Raw genomic sequence first — 23,284 nt, forward strand, 5'->3', positions numbered from 1 at the left:
TGGTCTCTGAGTGAGAGAGAGAGCGTGGGAGGGAACAACACTGTACCTGATTGTCAGAAAGCCACAGAGCTGCCAAGTCCTTCAACTTGGTAAAGGTAAATGGTAGATTCTTTAATCTGAGAGAGAGAGAGAGAGAGAGAGAGAGAGAGAGAGAGAGAGAGAGAGAGAGAGAGAGAGAGAGCAATAAAAGAAGAGAAAAGATAGAGCAGTCTCTACCACCCACCCATAGAACAGCCTGCTGAGCCTGTGTCACCATGGCAACACACTCACCCATTCCTATGGTAACAGGAGACCATGAGCATAACACAGAGCCAGACCACTGTCACAGGTGGTGTGTGTTGTGTGCGTGCACGTGTGTGTGTGTGCGTGTGCGTGTGCGTGTGCGTGTGCGTGTGTGTGTGTGTGTGTGTGTATGAGTGAGGGAGAGAGAGAGAAAGTAGTGAGAGATATGAAGGCTGAAGTGAGCTCAGTGACCCATTCACACCTTAAAGACACACAGTGCCATGATTTTGGAACCGCTTCTGTTTTTCATTTGTCTAAGGACTCAACATATTCCTCCAGACGACCAGAAGTGGATAAAGCGTGGGAGGGAGTCTCTCCTGTGTATCTTCACTCTCGCGTTGCTGCAAATGGGCAAATAGGAACAGACTGCACTCCTGGCGTATCTGGACCATGTACCTTAGAGGTAGTATTTTCGGAACCGGCAACCTGAAACCCTTCCCGTGGTCTCAGCCGAGCGGATACGGGTACAAAATATTACTCAGGTAAGTGAATCTGAAAAGGATGTACCCATATGGACCCGATCAACTGTATTTCCATATTAAACTCTTTAATCTTCGGTTTTAGAATTAGACATATGCGTTGTAATTACGTTCTAAAATCCATATGGTCTGTTCATGCATATTGAATGAGCAAGCCTTATATAACACTAGAAGCCGATTCAAGCACAGCCCGTGTCAAGTGCAGCACACTGCCTGCCTGAACAACACCATGGAGGTTTTCTTTAGCGAGGTAATACACAAACTACAAGAGAAAGTAGAGCCACCAGGAACGTCATCTGCATGGAGCACTTCTTCTGGATATTATCATTGGGGATAAGAAGTATGGGTGTGCCGATATATCGTCCCGCGATATATCGCGATACGTTTTCGTGACGATATGTATCGTTTTGGCGTAAAAATAAAAAAATAAAGTTTTTATTTATTTATTTTTATTGCAATAATAATAATGCAAAAACAGAAGTATTCGTTTGCATTAGCTTTTTTCCCCTCCAAATATTTTCATAAGCTTTTTTTCCCCACCATATATTTTCCTAATAAAAAAGTGCCATGTATCGTATCGATATCGTGAGCCCAATATCGTGTATCGTATCGTGAAATTAGTGTATCGGCACACCCCTAGTAAGAAGATCCACGAAACATGTACTCTCTGCAACACAGAAGGCACTCCTCAGATTTAATGCAGCCAATTTACCCTATGCTTCACCTCCCCTCACTTAATATCAAATCGCTCAAAAAAACTATGTGTGTCTGTCCGGCAAGAATATGGAACTTCTTGATAATCTACGGACTCTATGCATGTAAAAAGCTATTTGTTGCAGTTAATGTCTTAGTTAGGCTGGCACTGTTGCTGTGGTGTAGTTATTACTAATATGAGAAGTGTTTAAAAAGATTGCTCCAGTATTTCCATTAGCAGAAGAGACAGACATGTAGGGAGAGAAATGCTTTGGTGAAACAAGTCTCAAGGGGACTGCAAGTCAGGATTTCTAATGAACTGTTGGACATGTCCACAGAAATACAGCAATACAGCATACAGGTTTTGGAACTAATTGGGATATATGTGTATTACCCAATGAGCTTTAAATGTGCGAACTCATAGCTGTCATAGTGTGTTCATAGCGTGTGTGTGTGTGTGTGTGTGTGGCCGTGTGTGTGGCCGTGTGCACTCATGTGTATTTGTACCTGTTATCACTAAGGTTGAGGACCCGTAGCTTCGTCATCTGTCCGATCTCATCGGGCAGAAACTCCAGTTTGTTGGAACGTAGTGACATCACCGTCACATTCCTACAGTTACCAATCTGAAACACAAAAATACAATGAATTGCACTATATGGCACTGTGGTTTTCACTGTGGTTTCTCAGTTATTTTCCCCTTGACTTCTGGGATGTGTGCGCCTGTGTGTGTGTGTGTGTGTGTGTGTGTGTGTGTGTGTGTGTGTGTGTGTGTGTGTGTGTGTGTGTGTGTGTGTGTGTGTGTGTGTGTGTGTGTGTGTGTGTGTGTGTGCATGTGTGTGTTAAGGGAGACCGTTTTTATTAGTGCAGGGCAATTCAGTTTCAGATTTACTCAGCTGATGGCTGCTCAGATGGTTATGATGAGGCTGGGGGGGAGCAGTTAGGGATAAGTGTCTTGGGACACGTCAATACATAGCTGTGGCCGGGACACGAACCGTGACTAGAAGGCCCTCTACACGCGCGTGCGTGCGTGCGTGCGTGCGTGTGTGCGTGTGTGTTTCCCTACCTCCCGGGGTAGCTCAGTAAGGAAGTTCTCATCAGCAGCGAAGGTCCTCAGATTGTGCAGGTAACCGATGGTGGAAGGCAGCGACTCCAGTTCATTACAACTACAGTCCAACTCCTCTATTAGAGACAGACTGGTAGAGAGACACACACAGAGAGAGAGAGAGAGAGAGAGAGAGAGAGAGAGAGAGAGAGAGAGAGAGAGAGAGACACACACACAGGTGAGATAGAGAGAAAATGAGAGAAGATAATGTCACAGAAAACAGTCTGCCAAAATGGCAAATAAATATATAATGACAACATTTTAATGTCCTATAATGCCATAACTTTATGAAGTTGAGGGTGAGTGGCTAACTATATTAATGTCACAACACTGAGAAAATACATTGCCCACAGAGAGCCGTCCAAGTGGCCAAGACCCAAAGCACCAGAACAGAAAGCATTTCATCACACCTGTGAATCAAAATGTCAGACCAAAAGGAAAATACAATACTGTACTTTCCTGACACCATCGTATCATATTATTTTACCATCCAAAAGACAGACAATCCAAGTATAATCCGAGTCCTCGCCGATGCGTCACACATCTGCCACACCTGTCGGCGATTCAAAATCACACAGTATGAAATGTGTTGTGACCAGCGGGGAGAGCACAGGACAGGTGGACATGGGTGCTTGTTGAGTAAACAAGCTATTGTTTTTTCAAACAGACAGACAGATAGATAAAGACATTTATTGATCCCGGTGTGGAAACTCAGGAGTCAGGATGTTGCTAAAGAAATACAATTACAGTGAAAGTACAGTGTTCAATCTAGTTACGCCATAAACCAACTTTAAAGCAAAAAACTAAAAAAACAGACAAGATGCTATTGGAGAACTGATTTGGATAGGAACACACAATCTGATGCAGGACAATGTCAGTATGACAGAAAGAGACTAGATGGGTCTGTTCCTAACCAAATAGTAAATACAAAATTATTATCACAACTTATCGCACTATTGTACAGAACCCCACAGGCCAGAATAATGTACACTTTCTCTGACGTAAACAGCAGAGTGTGTGTGTGTGTGTGTGTGTGTGTGTGTGTGTGTGTGTGTGTGTGTGTGTGTGTGTGTGTGTGTGTGTGTGTGTGTGTCGTCGTCCACACTGATCAAAGCAGCCCAACACCACCAAGGCCTGTGTGCGCATTTGGTTACGGTGGAACATGTGGACATATCTGGACAAAATTGAGTTTTTGGAGACCAGACAGAGTTAAAGATCCTGGTTAAAGATCTTGTAGGGTGTGACCATAGAGTTATAATATATCTAAGAGGGCGGATTGTCCCGCCCCCAGCTATTCATTTCTATGAAAGTGCTCAGTGGCGTTTTGAAGCACCCGGAAGTCTGCCGGAAGTGCCCCCGGTCATGCAGTGTGGAAACCATAACAACTGATGACTTTGAAAGTCATGTAGAGTGCCTGCCATAACCCCTGTATTTGAAAGAATCCATACGGGTATTTTAGATGTAATTAATTCAGGAGCAGGTACTACACACCATATACTAATGGCTAATGTGTCACACAATATCCATTTTATGGAAATGTTGCTGCATGTGCATTAAGACCCTTAAAGACCAGAGGATACGGCAGATTGAGGATGGTGTCTATGTGATCTTTGATCTCAACCACTGCTCTCTAGCCTTTTGTTTGGCCAATCAGTAGAAAATTCATTGCCATATCCATGGAAGCAGAGTGCCCTGACCTGCTCATGCCATTAGCCTGGCAGTGCGCAAACAGCAGGCTAATGCTAATGAGACAACCGTTCTACATTAATGTACTGTCACAGCTAACATTACATTAGCCTGCTGTTATTGTTCCCAGACGATTGGGCCATCTGGGCCACCATACGGTCTGAGGAGAGGAGAGGAGAGGAGAGGAGAGGAGAGGAGAGGAGAGGAGAGGAGAGGAGAGGAGAGGAGAGGAGAGGAGAGGAGAGGAGAGGAGAGGAGAAGAGAGGAGAGGAGAGGAGAGGAGAGGAGAGGAGTGGAGCAATACTGATTTGAAATTAGAGCAGAATCACTAGCTTCCATCTACTATGTGCTTACCAGGGGCGAGAATCCGTGAATATAGAGAAGTGAATAACAACAGACTACCTAGGGCAAATATGTCATCGTGACACAAGAATTATGTCATTGTGACATTATTTTTAATGTACCCCCATGTGGCTGGGACCATCACATTCATTCTCTAACACTAACTTAAACAGATGTGCAGAATTTGTTCACAGCAAAAGAAAACAAAAAAAAACTATCAATGCACACACCATAATGTACAATGTACAGTACTTCTAACTCATGGAGGATGTCCGTTTTGTAATTAGCGACACCTGGAGGACAAAAATACATGACTGTAGCTACAATGAATGAATTAATGAGAACTATGGACTAGGGATGTAAGAAAAACAAAAAAATCACAATACGATATCACAATAACAAGTTCACGATACGATATTTATCACAATATATAATATATAAAAAAGGATGACTGAAATCTGTAGGACACAACTTTTCATTTTCGTGTGTCATAACATTATGACATCGTAATATAGCTCTGAGTAGCTTGCAAAGTCCACCCATCTGTGGTTAATGAGTTTTTTTTTAGGCTTTATATGACTTTAGCTTTCGTTTCTTGGTACAGAGATTGTTTGACTAAAGTATGGCCGTGATGGAATTTTATACTTAATCAGTGATCAGGGAGGGAGATGGTACAAAGGGGAGAGATAGAACGATTAGCAGTGCGTATAAGTTACAACAATGCAACGCGACAAAAGTCAGCGGAGTAGTGTCGGCAGCAGAGTGAACGTTGCCGGCAGCACACGGCTAACTGAAAACAGGAAATAACGCAAAGCGCTTACTGCACGTCAGCAAGTCTCAGTCTCTAGCCTGTGTTCACAGCGATCATCATCTGTGCAGAAGATTATTTGCTCAACTTTGCTGATCTTCAAAACATCTGCTAAGGTTTCTTACAGGAGGGATGCTGTAAAGATCAGCTTATCTGCACAAATATCTGCACATAATATGATCGCTCTGAACCTGATCATAGGTCCTTCCGCTGCTGCTCATACAAAAACAAGACCATTTTCGGCCTGGAATACCTATTGCAGATGCCGTCACAGGCCAACAATGATATCAATACATGTTTGCTATCGCAGAATTGATGATATTGTTAAATCCCTATTATGGAGGATTTCCTAATGTAATATTTAATATTTTGGGCAATTGTACTTCACAAGTTAGACTTGGTGTAAGTGGGACCATGCACTGAAGCAGGTCATTTATGAGGAAATAACTGCACTTGAGGATGGTAAACAGCCCCACACATATGTTCTCATAACTGACTTCCAAGTGCATTATCCCTACGTAGCCACACTGAAACTTCAAGATAGAAGAAAAAGAGGGGTATCTTTATGTATACATATACTTATTAAAGAATACAATTACAGTGTATAAAAAAGTATGGATTCTACTATGGATTGTAAATTACAAGGTACAATGGTTTATATAGCAAACTTAAATAGCACACTAAATAATATCTATGCAGGGAGCAGGGTAAGAATGGGATGCTACTATTGTAGTGCTTATTATTAAGGAGAGATGGGGGAGAGCTCTGGATCTACAGTACTATTGATTAAGGATAAAGCCAGGGACTTGTTCAGGAAGACAAAATGTTCCAGTGTGCTGTATAACATGAATAAGTATCCCTTAATAAAAGCCCTACGCTGGCAATAGAGTTGGGAAGGTTAGTTTCATTGTGATACTTAATCAACTTTTTTAAAGTATTGAATTGGATTACAGTTTTGCAATGGACTATTATGAATGTGACTCTAGTCTAACGGTAACCTCCATTACACGCACAGCATTAGAATCATCTACTCTGGTAATTACCACTTTCCCAACCCTAGTCTGTGGTTTTCAAACAGGACTGGGCTCGGCTACTTCCATTTCAATAACATTTCAGGAAGTGGATTTTCTTGAAAGAAATATATACAAAATTAATTGGCATAGGAATGTTGCCAGATTCAACCTACGCCACATATCTGATCAATGCTTTTCCAAAGGCTAAAGAATTTCAAATGGTAACAAACTGCACACAAATGTCAACTTAAAATGTAAATGAGTTTAACTGAAATTCGTTGGACACCAGCCCAGTCCTGTAATAGCAGCTTTGCCCTTATATATTGTGTAACAGTTCTGAGCATTTATGTCTCTGAACGCACCCCTGGATCCAGCAGGCTACTGTTACTCACCCCTGTTTGGACTTCGGACTAATGCCATGGAAACACAGAGAACACAACACACAGAACCCACCAATCACCAACCAGCAATAGAACACAGCAACTTATGACAGTTGAGAAGGAAAATAACCGCAAAACAAACCATCGTAAACTTGAATGATACAAAATAATTATACATAAGGAAAATAAAAACCTGGCAATGGTCCTCACTTTCAGTCATTTCCATTTATCCGTGTTTGATTGCATGCATGCATGTGTGCGTACAGCATGTGTGTGTTTATGTGTGCGCGCATGCGCGCGCATGCGTGCACGTGTGTTTTTACCTCCCAATGGTGCTAGGCAGTGAGTTCAGCTGGTTGTCATCTATCTTCAGCGTTGTTAACTTCCTCAACATTCCTAAACGTATACATCAGGTAGAAGGAGATAAAGGATGATATATATAGAGAGAGCTACTCCTCAGGTGCACTGCTCTCTGAACACACATTCTCTTTTACTCCTACTTTGGCTACATTCTGCTTGTTAACTTAATTTTTTTATTCAAGGCATGTTCCGTTGTGTTTCATTCTCGCAGATAGACTTCAGCCAAAGAGGCGGCATGTGAACATTTTTGAAAATGTAACTATGAACGCTTTTCCCATTCAATCCAGGACCGCATCTCTGTCATTTTAGATGTCTTTGGCTATTCAAAATTAGCAGATCTACAAGCTCATAGCTGCATTCACAGATGCGTTCCCGGATTGAATGGGTTAAAGCGAACATTTTTAACTCAAATCTTTGCTTCTGGGGAGTCCCTGACACAAAACATTTTCAGATGGGTATACACGGCATACAGGTCAGCGGCCAATATATATACTATATATAAATTTTGGGGTCCTTGACAGGAAAGAGTTTGAGAAGCACTGACCTATAGAGTCAGGGAGCTGCTGCAGCATGTTGGAGGATAGCAGCAGGTCTTCTAACGCCTCACAGCCCGAAATGTCTGTGTCCAACGACTCAATGCGGTTCTTAGCCAAGTCCAAGTACCGCAGCTGTCGAAGCTTCCCTATTGACTGGAGGGGGGGGGGCAGAGTACATTTACTCAAGTAGTAGTGCTGCTCAAAGGACAATTTCAATGTGCAGTACTTTTACTTTACTTGAGTATATGTACCACTTTTTTCACTTTATACAAAACTTAACTGAGTATATTCTCCGAAGCCATTGGTACACTGTAAGATGTCACAATGTGTGTGTGTTCTTACCCCTGGTATACACTGTATAGAGTTGTTATCCAGCCACAACTCTTTCAGGTTGGGAATCTGCTCCAAAACCTCTGGCTGACAGACAGACAGACAGACAGACAGACAGACAGAAGAGACAGAGCACAACATACCCACAATGCATTACACATCAACAAGGAACAATTCTATCGCTCCGATTAGGAACTATCGCTACGATGATGAACATCTAGCAATATAATAATTTGTATTATTGGTGGTGTCTACAAAGACAACAACAACAATACAAATTGATACCCTCGTGGATACAAAAGACAACTCTACAACTATTTCACTTAATAGCCCTTTTCAGATACATGAAATGTGCAGGCAATGTGTCGGCATATTTGATTTTGGTGTCATGTGTGAACATTTGTATCTCAAATCTTTGCTTCTGGGGATTCTACAAATGTCTTCTAAATCCTAACCGTTTTTTGAAAAAACGTATGTTGCTATATATCAGTGGTGCTCAAACTTTTTCATGTCAAGGACCTCCAAAAATTATATATATTTGGCCGCGGACCCCCATAAGAAAATATTTTGTTCCAGGGACCCCCCCCCCCCAAGAAGCAAAGATTTGAGTTCAAAGATTTGCTAAAGATTTTAAGATTTTAAGATTTTTAAAAAAAATAGCAGGTCTACAAACTCATAGCACGGCACTATGAGCTTGTATATCTGCTATTTTTGAATAGCCAAAGAAATCTGTAAAAATGACAGATGCTTTCCCGGTCCTAATGGGTTTATTAGTTTGCCGAAAATGGTCTGAACATAGCTTATGAAACACAAACAAATCTTCAGTAGCACGTACAGTTGCTATATAGTATATCTATGCTTAATGAGAGACAGAACAATCCAGTGAGAAAGAGCAAGAGAGAGAGACAGGAGTGGCAGATCTATGCCAATGGTTTTATGAAGTTCATAACAACAGCTGTGTGTGTGTGTGTGTGTGTGTGTGTGTGCGTGCGTGCGTGTGTGTGCGTGTGTGCGTGAGTGTGTGTGTGTGTGTGTGTGTGTGTGTGTGTGTGTGTGCGTGTGCGTGTGAGTGTGTGTGTATTTCTCACCATCTCAGTGAACTCATTACTACCCAGGTCTAAGCGCTCCAGCTGAGTCAGTCTGTGGATGGACCTGAGAGAGGAGAGAAGATTCATCTGAAAATGACTATTATAATCAATAAATATACAATACAAACACACTGACTCTCCATATAATCAACAAGCCCCATGCTCCATTATATTTCTTATTGGCACTAAAAAGCGAACATATGCTAAACACATGATGAATAATATTTGTATTTGGACAGCTGGGAATGCCAGCACACACCAATGTAATGGAGCGTGTGTGTGTGTGTGCGTTTTCAGAAGGTGCAGTCAGTGGAGCACAAACAATCAAACTTACATTTTACTTATACACATACAGTAAACATACATACACACACACACTTATCTCTACTCCCCCCAGCCATGCACGCACACGCGCACACACGCACACACACACACACACACACACACACACACACACACACACACACACACACACACACACACACAGGGTTGTCTCACTTTGGCATGGTCTTCAGGTGATTTTCTCTCAGCTCCAAGATCCGTAGTTTGGAGAGTCTGACAGAAAGTAAGACAGAAAAAAAGATGAACAAACTGAGTGAGAACACATCTATGTAAATTTTATATACTGTGTAAAAAATAAAAAAAAACAGACAGACAGACAGAGGACACAGCTCTGTCCACTTTACTAGGTCTTTATATATATATATATATATATATATATATATATATATATATATATAAAGACCTAGTAAAGTGGACAGAGCTGTCTCCTCTGTCTGTCTGAAATAAAAGCTGACATGACAGATGATCCTGGTCAGCTCTAGTCATTCTGCTAATGCTGCAGACACACAGATCCAGGAACCGTACATTTCCTGAAAAACCAAAAACCACCACAAGCACTTGACAGCACAGGTGATCTGGAGTACGACAACAAGAGGGATCTCCTCCATCACTGAGAGTGGAGCGCTCCACCAGCACGAGGCCTCCCAAACATGAGGAGTTTCCAGTCTTGTCATCCGCACTCTTGGTAAAATGACAGTATGCCTACTGCACAGTCAAATCTCAGTGTCAATTTAACTTAGAGAGAGTGTGCAAATGTAACCAAATGAAAGGGCAATACATGCTACTTTCGACGTCTGAACCATTTTTTTCGGAAAGGGAGGTGATATATCTACCAATTGACGTCATTTAAAACTTCTGATGGGCGGTCTCAGAACTACTCCTCAGAACTCATGCACCGGCCCCCCGGACGGCTGGCGTAGCGGTCCGGGCACCTAGGCTGCTACTGCAGCCTGACAGCGTGTCGTCGGGTTCGAATCCCGATCCCGACGACCTTTGCCACGTGTCACTCCCCATCTCTCTCTCCCCATTTCCTGTCAGTCTACTGTATACTATCAATAAAGGCAGAAAAAGCCAGAAAATATCACCAAAAAAAATGTGTGCACCTAAAGCTGTCCTGACTCTCTAAACTACTGTAGTTCAGAAAGCCTCCGAACAGAAGTTTTTTCTGACGTCGGATTGGCCTTTACAAATGAATAAATGAACACTGAGGATTTTACCGTGTACCTCACATTCCCTTGACTTGTGTGTTGCTTACACCTTGGGCCACAGGCGCACCGCATACAGACCATATGTTAAGGCCATATAAGAGAAAAGGGAAGGGGTTTGTTTACGTGCTGAGATCCCTAGAACAATTGTGCGTTACTGTGAGCCATTATTTGGGTTGGACAAGCCCTCCATGGCACTGCATTAGAATGCATGTTTGTGCTTTTCAAAAATAAGCTTGTTCCTCCCTCGGGGGCTGTTCCCGTGCTTTCACAAGGAAGATAAAAGCGAAACCTAATGGGAACCTGGATTAAAGCACAGTACGGAGAAAGCACACAGAAAGGACAAGCACGCTTCAATACACTTTGTGGAAAATGACTGACTGGACCAAGCGGCAGCCAGAACTCAGAGCAAATTACTCCTGACACCACAGTGAAATGGCAAGTGCCCAGTAGAGCAATCAAATCTACATTATGCTTTATTAGCACGCCGTCACGTTCTAGCATGCACGCCTACTGTACAGAGGACTTCAAGAGGAGTTAAAGGAGCCCGGAAGTAAGTACAGTAGGTAAATAAGTACTTCACCCATTTCCAACCATATCTTCATATAATTGGTCCTTACTAATGCTCATTATAAGACGGCATGATTTCTGTCTACCCACCCATTCTGTGTCTCATTGGTGAGCTATATGGACAGTTCAGAAACCTACCAATGACATCATCAATGGGGATTCCAAGCTAATAGAAACAACAGCCTTTCTTTTACTGGAAAGTTAGCATGTAGAAATAAAAGCGATTGTTCCATTGCATTCCATTGCCATTGCATTAATAATAATAATGTAATAAAAAAAGGTTGAAATCTTGGTTGAAATGATGCCTACCAATGATGTCATTGGTAGGCGGGTTTCAAAACTGTCCATAGCCCTCGGACATAGCCCGCGTACGCGCACACACACACTGTTTTAGCCCTAAGCTCCAACAACAACAACAACAACAACAACAAGCGCACGCGCGCACACACACACACACACACACACACACACACACACACACACACACACACACACACACACACACACACACACACACACACACACACACACACACACACACACACACACACACACACACACAGCTGTACCTGCCAAAGTTAGCAGGCAGATACTCCAAGAAGGCATCATTTAAGAAGAGCTGGGTCAGATTTAGGAGCTGGGTAAAACCGTCTGGGAGTCTGAAGTGAGAGAGAGAGAGAGACAGAGAGAGAGAGAGAGAGAGAGAGAGAGAGAGAGAGAGAAAGGGGGGGGACTTTACTTAGTTTTGTGTCCTTGAAGAACCTCTGAAACAAAGAACGACAAAGTCAGGTCAATGTTTCCATGACAACCACTGTAGGAGCAGCTACTTGCTGTTAGCCTAAGGATGACTCGCCAAAACAAACAGACACACACACACACACTTGCCTCTATAGTATATTGTCGCTGTCGGGCAAAAACCTTGTATCTCTATATTTCAACTTTTTATGTTTTGTTCCCATAAATTAATGCCCTAATTCGTACTACAGTGTCACACTAAAGTAGCAAAACATACAAGGTTTTCACCTGATAGTGATATGCTGGAATAAAGCTTGTTCTTAGACAGTATGGTCTTTGTACTGTACTGTAGTTATAGCTATAAACAGCTGCACTGTGTCTCTGACAGCATGCCAGGGATAAGAGGAACCTGATTACAATCCTCCTGACACTTCTATTACTTTTTAATGCTTCTAGGTGTGTCTGGTGGTGACAGCGGTTATAAAGCATCAGTGTTTGATGTACTGAAGTATTTATGACATCAGTTACAACAGGATTACTTCGTGGCAGAAAAAACAACAGACAACATGCAGTAGATTCTTTTAGCAAGATTTGCACTGTCATGCAAAAACGTTGCATGCAAAATGTTAGACAAGAGTGGTTCTCAAAGTGGGGACCGGGGACACCCACGGGGTCCTTGAGGGGGTTCCAGGGGGTCCCCAGCCAAATTAGTTGAAATAGCATCGAAATCGGTTTCACCACTTTAACCGTAATGTATACTTCAGCTATTAAAACATAGCCGATCTACAAGCTCACAACGATCTGATATTCTTTTTTTATTAGGAAAAAATATTAAAAAATATTCTTTTAAAGTTTTAACACAAATCTTCAGGGGTCCCTGGCACAAAATCTTTTAAAATGGGGGTCCGCTGGCAAATACATCCAGGGGTCCTTTACATGAAAATGTTACTGCTGTAGAGTCTGGTCTGGTGACTACACATTTGACTAAACTTCATTTTATGTTATATTATTATTATTATACATGCAGTTATTAACATGTCAATGAGCCTGCACAGATGGCTTCATAACGTGTATAGATGTATTTGAAATGCTCATAACTTTCCAGTGGGAATTTGACAGGAGTTTAATCTGCATGGTGTGAATGAGCAGTCTGTCTTACTTGGAGATTGGGTTGACGCTAGCCTCGACCACCGAAAGACCTTTACAGCACTTAATGTTATCTGGGAACTCCTGGATTCCTGTTAAACAGAAAATATGACAGAGAGAGAGAGACAGAGAGAGACAGAGAGAGAGAGAGAGAGAGAGAGAGAGAGAGAGAGAGAGAGAGAGAGAGAGACAGACAGAGAGACAGAGAGACAGAGAATGCATGTATTTTCAGTTATACTACTTACCTTAACGCATCTGTGTCATTTTTTATTTCTTTGGCTATTCACCGAGTGCCGCACGAGTGCCGTGCTGTGAGCTTGTAGATCTGCAATTTTTGAAAAATCTTTTTTTTCTCTGCTTGTCTGCTATTTTGTTTTTCTGCTATTTTTGAATAGCCCAAATAAATCTAAAATGACACAGATGCGTTCCCGGGCTTAATGGATTAATCGTCTACCATGTCAATTTGTAGATTATATTTGATTAGAAACATGGGAAGGAACTCAAGTTTACAGATGAAACTTGTTTTAATGTCAAGTCTTTTTAGCTAAAACTTGCAAAGATTGATAGTGACATACAGAACTACTCACTCAGGCACAGTTACAGTATAGTAAGAATAAACAATAGATAATTCATGGGTTGTACAACAGAAAGGAATAGAAAATAATACCATATTTTACTGACGACCTATTCTTTTTGGTTAAAGGGATTGTAGGCGACTCTGAGATAAACAATGAAAAAAACTCCTGCAGTTCGTTTCCCCGACCACCAGGGGGTGTCGCAGGGAGGACTTCCATAGAGTTAAGGAGGCTTCTAAACGGGCCATGCCGAATATGGGTTGCTTTATACGGATACAATTCAAGGAACTGCCCACCCCTGCCGGTTCTCCGAATTTTTATTTTTAAATAGGCTCTTTCATGACAAATTGACCACATATATGAAGTTAAACAACTAAATTCTATCCAAACGCTATCTGAAAAGTAAATTATGTGCCTCCAAAACGAAGTTTGAGAGCGTTTTCAAACCGAAAGTAAAAAGTTCACACGGGCACGGACGCGCACGGATGCGCACATGCGTGCGTGAATTTACGCACCGGATACCCGGATGTGTAACCTAAATAGTAGGGAAAATACGGATTTCAGAAAGAGGAGTGTTTTTCAATGCAGGAAAACACCCCAGCATCATTATATAGTGGCTGATAGAGGGGAAAAAATGCAAAATATATATATAGAGGTATTTTTCAAATATAGGCTTAATGTTGCCTACTATACCTTTAACAATGTTGGCTGTGTTGGTGGGAAAAAAATTATATATATATGCAACATGATATTACAGTACACAGTATGTACAGTACAGCAGTGGTTCTCAAACTTTTTCATGTCAGGGACCCCCAAATGAATACATATTTGGTCGTGGACCCCCATCTGAAAATATGTTATGCCAGGGTTGTTAAAATGTTTCAAAAACATTCCAAAATGTTCACAGTTTTTCTAAATACTTTTGAAAACAGCCGATGGACTGTATATACAGTATACTGTAGGGTTAACGTGGCTAAACAGATTTAGATTTTTTGATTTTGCTGGGGACCCCTTGAAACCCCCTCAAGGACCTCTGGTGGTCTCCAGGCCCCACTTTGAGAACCAATGCAGTACAGTATGTTATCAGTTACAGCAGATCCCATATAACAACGTCGCTGTCAGGCAGAATCTCCATATGTCAACTTTTTATGTTTTTCCGTAAATGAATCCCCTACTTATCGTACAAAAGTAGTGAAAATAGCCGATCTACAAGATCTTAACGCGTTGTGAGCTTGTAGATCGGCTATTTTCACTTTCGTATACTATTTCCTAAATAAAAAAAACGGTTTTGGACATAGAAGGTTTCCACCCGACATCGTCGATAAGCTCTCCCATACCATTTTTACTGATGTCCAGCTCTTTGAGGTTGACCAGGCTGGCAATGGTGGTGGGTAGGCAGGACAAGTCGTTATCTGGCATGCTCAGCTTTTTCAAGGCCTGACAGTTAAAAAGTTGCTATAGAAACAGAGGAGAAACACAGTATATTATGACATGCCAGGGAAGTGACACAGGCATCTAGTAAAAAGGTACAGAGGCAGAGAGAGTAGGGGGAGGCTGTGATTCATGCAGGAATGAAAAGAGCTCTTTACCCATTTACAACCTTATCTTCATATAATTTGGTCCTCATTAATGGAGACAGCGAGTTCCAAAAGCGGAAGCCGGCGCCGCTTTTGGAACTCGCCCCTGCTGGACTAAGGCTCGATACTATGATGGCACAATTTCCGTCAACTCAGTCTGCGTCTCATCGGTGGTAGGCTCTGGACAGTTTAGAAACCTGCCTACCAATGACATCATCGATGGTGATTCCAACTAAGCTAATAGAAACAACAGCCTTTCTGTTCCTGGAAAGTTAGCATGCTGAAATAGAAGCCATTGTTCATCTATTAATTAGAACAAATTGTTTGAAATGACCAAATTTCAAACAAGACTTGAAACCAAGAGTTGAAATCAGTTCAGAAACCTGTCAGTGGTAGTCACTAGTCAGGTTTCTGATCTGTCCACACAGTCCTCCTCTGAGACACAGGCTGAATAGTAGAAATGGTGCCATCTCATAATGAGCAGTAGTGAGAACCAATTATATGAAGAAAATGGGTGAAGTGGTCCTTTAATATTTTGGAAAATAATTGCAGGTTCTGTTTATTCTATGAATACTGTTGAATGAATCTCTTAATGTAAAAGCAAAAACAAACAAACAAAGAGGTTAATAACAGATTGTGCTCTCCATCGAGCAGGAAGATACTGTATGTTATGGCACACTTACAGAAATATAATAGTTGAATTAAGATAGAATTGGTAACTGTAACACATACAGTTGGTGTGTGGTAATAAAGGCAGTAATACATATATACACACATATATATATATATATATATATATATATATATATATATATATATATATATATATATATGCATATATAGTATGTGCATATTATACATTATGTACATAATTGTTGCTATCCACGGTGAATGATACAGCATCAACTTTCCAAATCTTCAAATTCCATTTTAAGACAATTGGTTTTGATTTGATTGATTTGCCATTCAGTCAATACAAGTACAAATAAGATTGTTAAAATACATAGTCAAAAGGAATGAGAGGAATGCCTACTGTAGATACAGTGACTCATTAAGCAGACTGCTGCTCAGGCCCGGGTCCACAGAAAGTACAAAAATAGTAATCGTAATAGTAATAGTAAAATAAAAAAGTCATCGCTTCCAAGAGCACAAGTGGAAAGAGGTATTTCTTAAGCTTGGGTTTAAAGCTTAAGAAAGCTTTTAGATTTTGATCCCTTACAACCTATCACCAGTCTCCGGCAGAGCATTCAGGTCCGTAATGGCACCGAAGTAGAACGTTGAATATCCAACGCCCTTCACCAATCCTTAACATTATTTAGTTTATGTTGAAAATAAAACAGAACACACACTGTCCTCTATACAGTATATGTAAAAATGATGCGTAGTGGACTAGCCAGTCACAAAGAACATCAATAAAGAACCTCCAGATGATGATAACAATTTCTTTTTAAATATGTATTTACACACTACAGAGCGTTTGTTCGGTCACAGGGGTCTCTCCAGCTCTTTAGTAAAGAGATTATAAATACATTTTCAGGTAGGTGACAACATTTAAGCCAATCAGGAGAGAGCACTGAAAGACATGGAGAGAGCTGGAGAGACATGGAGACTCCTTTTACTGAACAAACACTCTATAGCAATGAGTACTATCAGAATATAGAGCTATTTAACACTTATTTTAACCAAAGTAAATCACTTACCCTACCTTTAATTTAAACACCAGTATGTTCAGGACAAAAGGTTTCAGCATATGGCGCAGTACTACCAATACACACAGTTTGTACTAGTAAAGGTAAATACTATTACTTCACTTAATGCTTTAGAGAATGAAGATATATTTGTTATCTCAACATTTAAATGTTTCTCCCCAAAGAACTGGAATCGATAAGCAAGTTTGTGTGTGTGTGTGTGTGTGTGTGTGTGTGTGTGTGTGTGTGTGTGTGTGTGTGTGTGTGTGTGTGTGTGTGTGTGTGTGTGTGTGTGCATGTGTGTGTGTGCGTGCATGCGTGCGTGCGAATCAAAACATTGTCTCTCACTCCATCCAAAAGAACCCTTCTTAACACTATCCCTTCTTACACACACACACACACACACACACACGCCTCTTAAACCCAACTGTTTAACACACAATCACTTACAGACACTTAAGGAGCACTCCAAGTTCTCCTACACGCATTAAGGCCACTCACTCTGGTGCTTTCAATGGCTCTTACATAATCTTGGCAGGACACACACACACACACACACACACATGAGTACATGCACAGTTGCACACATGCATGCACGCTCACGCACAGACTCCACACAGCCCCAGGACATTCAGGATAGCTGACTTAATTTCTTTTCACCTCATGTCTTGGTCAGTCATTTGCAGTCACTGTCAGGCACATGTGCAGGCAAGATGTACTGCTGAAGATTGCCGATCATGATCATTACATACGGTATCATAAATAATTCATGTCGTTTCTATTGATAAATACTACTCAATATGGTCTCTTAAATTCAAGCAGGATATCAATAAAATTCCCTAAAAATTACTAATCCTTTCAGTTAACCTTTTCTCAAACACTTCCGTCCATGAAGTCTTTCATATCGGACACTCAACATACCACCTGTCTTTACCTGGATTGTTTAAAGGTAGGGTAAGTGATTTATTTTGTTTTGTTTTGTTTTTAAAGGTTAAAGTACTATATTCTGATAGTAATCATTGCTACAGAGCATTTGTTCGGTCACAGGGGTCTCTCCAGCTCTTTAGTAAACAGAATAAAGTACATTTTCAGGTACAGTAGGTGACAAAATGTAAGCCAATCAGGAGAGAGCACTTAAAATGCATTTTCTGTTTTAATAAAGAGCTGGAGAGACATGGAGACTCCTTTTACTGAACAATGAGTACTATCAGAATATAGAGCTATTTAACACTTATTTTAACTAAAGTAAATCACTTACCCTACCTTTAAGCTAAGAGTGAAGTCAAAAATCAATGATTTGATTGCAAGATTCAGCTGAAATAAACAATGTCACTGGCTCTACGTGATGTAGCTGTATCTTTGTTGTTGTTGTTGATATTTCTGAGGCATTTTAAAGCTTTCATTTAATAGCGACATTGGAGAGAGTAAATGGCAGGAGACAGATGGGGAAGGACAAGCAGCAAAGAGCCTCGGGTCGGATTCAAACGCGGGCCAGCTGTGGACTGAGCCGTAGTGGTAGGTGCTCTACCAGGTGAACCACTGCTGCCCAAATAGTGAGGTTACTCATGTATTTAGAGTTCAGGTTTTCATAATGAATGAACAAGGATTGTACACATGAGGGACCTGGGACCAACTACTGTAGTAGCCCCGAAAAACCAGTTTTTGTTCCACCATCGGCATCGATCATTTCCCACACCTCTACTACTGCATCTGTCTATCAAACAGATTTTTCGTTCTTTTCTTTCTTGCTCTCCCTGAATATCTGCTCTTGACTATCCAACCTCCTCAACCAGCAGCTATATTTGCCTCCGGCAGGCCGAAAGGCATGGTCGAGAATGTTTGCACCCTGTCTGTCCGTCCGTCCGTCCATGTATCCGTCTGTGAACAGCTAATCTCTGGGCCTCCAAAGTTTGCAGGAGTGCTCCGTTTTGAACAAAATGCTTCAAATCATGAACAAAGCGTGCGATTTAAAAATGTTGTATTTTGCATGCACATTCTCACTAGGCCGAGGATGAAATGCCACTTGAAAATGTTCAAATCAGCCTCATGGTGGCGCTATAACAGGCCGATTCATGTTTTTACCTATAACTGCACAGATCTGTGTAAAACACTCCCTAGACTTCACCAGGAGGCCGACTTATGAAAAAAAAAAATATATATTACTCCTTCAGATGTTATCCAAATTTCACGCAAATCGTTACACATCATCTCTATAGTCATGTGATCAAGACGGATCTGTTTGATTTTTCATATTCCATCATGATTGGCTAAGATTGACATCTAAAGATTGCAGGAGTGGCCTGTTTTGAACAAAATGCCGCAAATCATGAACGCAGTGTCCGATTGTGCTGAAACTTTGTACGCACATTCGCACTACGTTGAGGAACAAATGCCACCCTTTTAAAATTGCCCTATTATAGTGACCACCAGGAGGCTGATTTTTGCTAACATTTTCTTTAAATATTACTCGTACAAATGTTCAACATCGCGCTACATCGGTACACAGTATCTCTATAGTCAAGTGATCAAGACTGATCCGTCTGATTTTTCATATTCCATCCTGATGGAATGGCGAATTCCCAACATTGCTGGCCCACAATAACCTACCTGACCTGGCGGAGACCTGTGCTCCGAGGAGCACTTTTCCTAGTCAATTATCAGTCCACTATTAGAAAACTACTGTTATGGGTTATCAACAACAGCTATGAGTTACTATAAAAAGTAATATTCCTCAGAGATGTAACATTAGGGGGTTAGGGTAAAGGCTACCAAACATTAAACAGGGACAGGTGATGGGGAAGGGCTGGAAGATACCTTGGGTAGTTCCTCTATCTGGTTGGCGTCGAGGTAGAGCTCCTCCAGAGTTCTCTCAAAGCTGAAGATCTCCTTGGGGACTTGCTGTAGGCTGCAGTGGGAGTAGTCCAGCACCGAGATCACTTCCTCTTCACCGCGGAAACAACGGCACGGCACCAGCCGGCCAATCAGCTTCCGCTTAGTGGTCATTTCAAGACACTGCACTGTGGGGGGGGGGAGAGAGAGGGATTGTGTCAATAGATAGTCAAGTATCTCAACAGCAAAATACCGTTTAGCATTTTGGCTGCATGTAAAATAGCATAGTTACAAGGGTATGGGCAGGGTTTGACATCTCAAAACAAAACATCATCATGCTCCTACGTCTGAGCTTTATGGTTAGGCATTAACGACTGCACCAATTGAAGGTGTGAGTTATTATATTTTAAAATATATTTTTGGGGCTTTTCTGCCTTTATTGATAGTATACAGTAGAGAGAGAGACAGGAAACAGGGAGAGAGACGGAGAGTGACATGCAGCAAAGGTCGTCGGGCTTGGGACTTGAACGTCGGGCTTGGGACTTGAACCCGCAACTCGCTGTCAGCCTGACAGCGAGCATTAGAGCAGCCTTAACAGCCTTAGAGCCGTGGTATGCGCCTTAACCGTATAGGTGTGACTTTTATGCAAAATAAATAGTTGTTTTCTATAGCTCAAAAGCAGAGTTCATTAGGTTCCCTCCTTACTGCTTTATATATACAGTATGTCCAAGTGTCTCTCAATCAGTGGGGTGACTTCTTGGGGGGAGAACAGAAAAGAGGAGCAAAAATGGAAACAACGTAAGAAAATCAATAAAACTAAATCGAACTACGAACCTGATGCAATTAACTTAGTTATATATGACATGCCCATGAGATCCCTTTTCCATGGCCACAAGTGGCCATGTGATAGGGATCTGGTAGGCACTGGGCATGTTTCATATCTTGTAGCTACAAGATCAGGACAATCAACGTGGGCACATCATATCTTGTGGCCAAGAAATTATTAACTGAACCGCACCAGGTCACCTCTCCTCTTTGATACGTACAAAATTTCAAGTCAACAATCTGAACAATAAAGTAAAAAGCAGACACACCAAAGAGTTTTGACCTTTGACTTTACATTTGTCATTAATCACGTGATGTCAGTGACACATAAATACAAAATGACTATCATATAACTTAAACTAAATACTTAACTAAATATGCAGAACTAGAAAGACTGCACTCATTGCATACCTCTGACAACACTATGCAACTGTTAAAATATGCCATATCCACTTTTGATATAAGTGAGTAATTTTGCTCTTGCCCTTGATTGCCTTGTCCTTTGACCTTTTTGACCCAAAATAGGGTGAAAACATAACCTCTGTTGCCAGAGATAATATGACAGCACTCAGACCTCCAATGCTTACAAATCTCCCCAGTTTGTTCGCCAAATTATCTTTCTTTTTCCTAAAGTGGCATGAATATATTATACGCAGCAAATTTGGTGTCTGTACCAATGATGTCTTTAGACGCACGTCCCGCCGCTACGCCAGAGACATTTTATTCCAAAAAGACGCAGGGAGTCGGGACATCTTCATTAAACTGGTTACTTCGGAAAACACCCATGGTATCAACTTGACAATGCACAATGTGTGCAGACAGTATTAAAAATAACTAGTCTCAATGCAAGGTTGTTGTGTGTACAAGTCTGCGAGAGAGAGAGAGAGAGAGAGAGAGAGAGAGAGAGAGAGAGAGAGAGAGAGAGAGAGAGAGAGAGAGAGCCTCCAGACTGAAAACCTACTGGACAAAACCAAATTATAAGAAAATAAAAAGAAAGCTATCTGACACACTGAAAAGAATCAACACAAAACTAGAGCAAATTGGAATGCAATTTAACCCTAAACAGAGAACACACAGTGGCAGAATACCTGAGCACTGTGAACGATCCAAAACTACGGAAAGCCTTGACTATGCACAGACTCAGTGAACACAGTTTCGCGATCGAGATAGACATAGGCAGACCTGGCTCGCCAGACCTACCCAGGGCCCACAAAGTTTTGGAAGGCAGTCATAGCCAACTGGAATGGAACCTGTATAATCTGACTGATATGTCCTGATCACATGACTCCACAGATAATATACCAAATTGTGTGAGTTTTGGACGGAATCTGTAGGAGTAGTAGCCAAAAGTGTGTTTAGAAGAAAATGCACAAAATTACTGAAAATGTAGTCTGGCACAAATCTCTATGTGTGGAGTTGTGTCATAATCCAAGGAATCCATGGAGAAAAAAAATATTTAGATTGTACGACCTACGATTCAAGAGGTATAGGCCAAACCGTGAAGCGAGCTGTTATAGCGCCACCATGAAGCCGTGTGGTGGTTCTTCCTTGGCCTACTGGCAGTGTGTGTGCGAAGTATCATGACAATCGGATACTGTGTTCATGATTTTGTGCAAAACGGGCCGCTCCCGCAAAACTTTGAAAGCCAATCATAGCCAATCAGAATTACCGATATAATATATCTGTTTATCTGTTTATAATATTATTATAAACATACATATTAACATCATCATAGCCATACAATATCAAACACGAGTTAAACACTATGTCTGGTCACAGACATACAAACAACCTCAAGCTCACAACAACTCTGGTGACTGAATGAACACGTGTAAAATAAGTAGCGCATCCTAGAACGAGGACTTTCAGATCATCTGGAAATTTAAGACTGCTCCTTTGCAATCCAGCACCAAGCACTCAATGAGCAGCACGTGGCACATGAATTTCTATATTTTCAATTTACTGAAGTAGAACACAGGATGAGTTGTCGGTTATCTGAACGCCACTTCAATTTCCTTTTGGATCTGGCTGAAGTGACCCTGGAAGGGAATAAAGCGCAGGAGATTGAACGGAATTGATGAGAGAGATGAGGAGAAAGAGTAGAGGGAGTATAGGGCTGGCTGATAGGACTTCAAATCAATGTCACGATTATTTCATAACGTATTATTAAATAACAGATCTACAAGCTTGTAAATGGTAAATGGTGCATTTATATAGCACTTTTATCCAAAGCGCTTTACATAGATTGTGCATTACATTCACCCATTCACACACCGATGGCGGAGGAAACCATGCAAGGCACCAACCTGCTCATCGGGAGCAATTAGGGGTTCAGTGTCTTGCTCAAGGACACTTCGACACTCTGGGGGAGCCCGGGACCGAACTGGGAACCCTGCGGTTGCCATCCGGCCACTCTACCCCTGAGCCACTGTCGCCCCACTTATAGAACGGCCATTTTCATGTGTACCCCACCAACGGAAAACAAAGTATAATATAGAGTTAAGTGGTTAATCAGACTTTTTTTTTTTACTGCTTCTCGATTATTCGGAATATGTACAGTACATGAGCAATATTAAGTCGGTTACTTACTGGTTGTAAATATCGGTTTCGATATATTTTCGGTTAATTGCCCAGCCCTAATAGGGAGGTATAAGGCGTGAATTATATAAGGGAGGAAAAGGGGGTGGTGAGGA

General features: G+C 41.4%; 1 protein-coding gene across 1 annotated transcript in view; it reads right to left on the minus strand.

The window, feature by feature from the left end:
* Positions 1 to 23,284, minus strand: part of lrrc7 (leucine rich repeat containing 7) — a gene marked incomplete at its 5' end in the record, with an annotated part of 88,872 nt that overhangs the window by 38,068 nt on the left and 27,520 nt on the right. The window contains 13 exon segments of the mRNA XM_080430763.1: positions 47 to 116; positions 1,962 to 2,077; positions 2,518 to 2,647; positions 6,798 to 6,815; positions 7,109 to 7,181; positions 7,690 to 7,834; positions 8,024 to 8,098; positions 9,100 to 9,163; positions 9,598 to 9,654; positions 11,786 to 11,875; positions 13,111 to 13,189; positions 15,010 to 15,127; positions 19,752 to 19,954. Of these exon segments, the coding sequence (XP_080286889.1) occupies positions 47 to 116; positions 1,962 to 2,077; positions 2,518 to 2,647; positions 6,798 to 6,815; positions 7,109 to 7,181; positions 7,690 to 7,834; positions 8,024 to 8,098; positions 9,100 to 9,163; positions 9,598 to 9,654; positions 11,786 to 11,875; positions 13,111 to 13,189; positions 15,010 to 15,127; positions 19,752 to 19,954 (1,238 nt within the window).

The sequence above is a fragment of the Gymnoscopelus braueri genome, assembly GCF_963280865.1.
Source record: "Gymnoscopelus braueri genome assembly, chromosome: 6".
In the NCBI taxonomy this organism is placed as follows: domain Eukaryota; kingdom Metazoa; phylum Chordata; class Actinopteri; order Myctophiformes; family Myctophidae; genus Gymnoscopelus; species Gymnoscopelus braueri.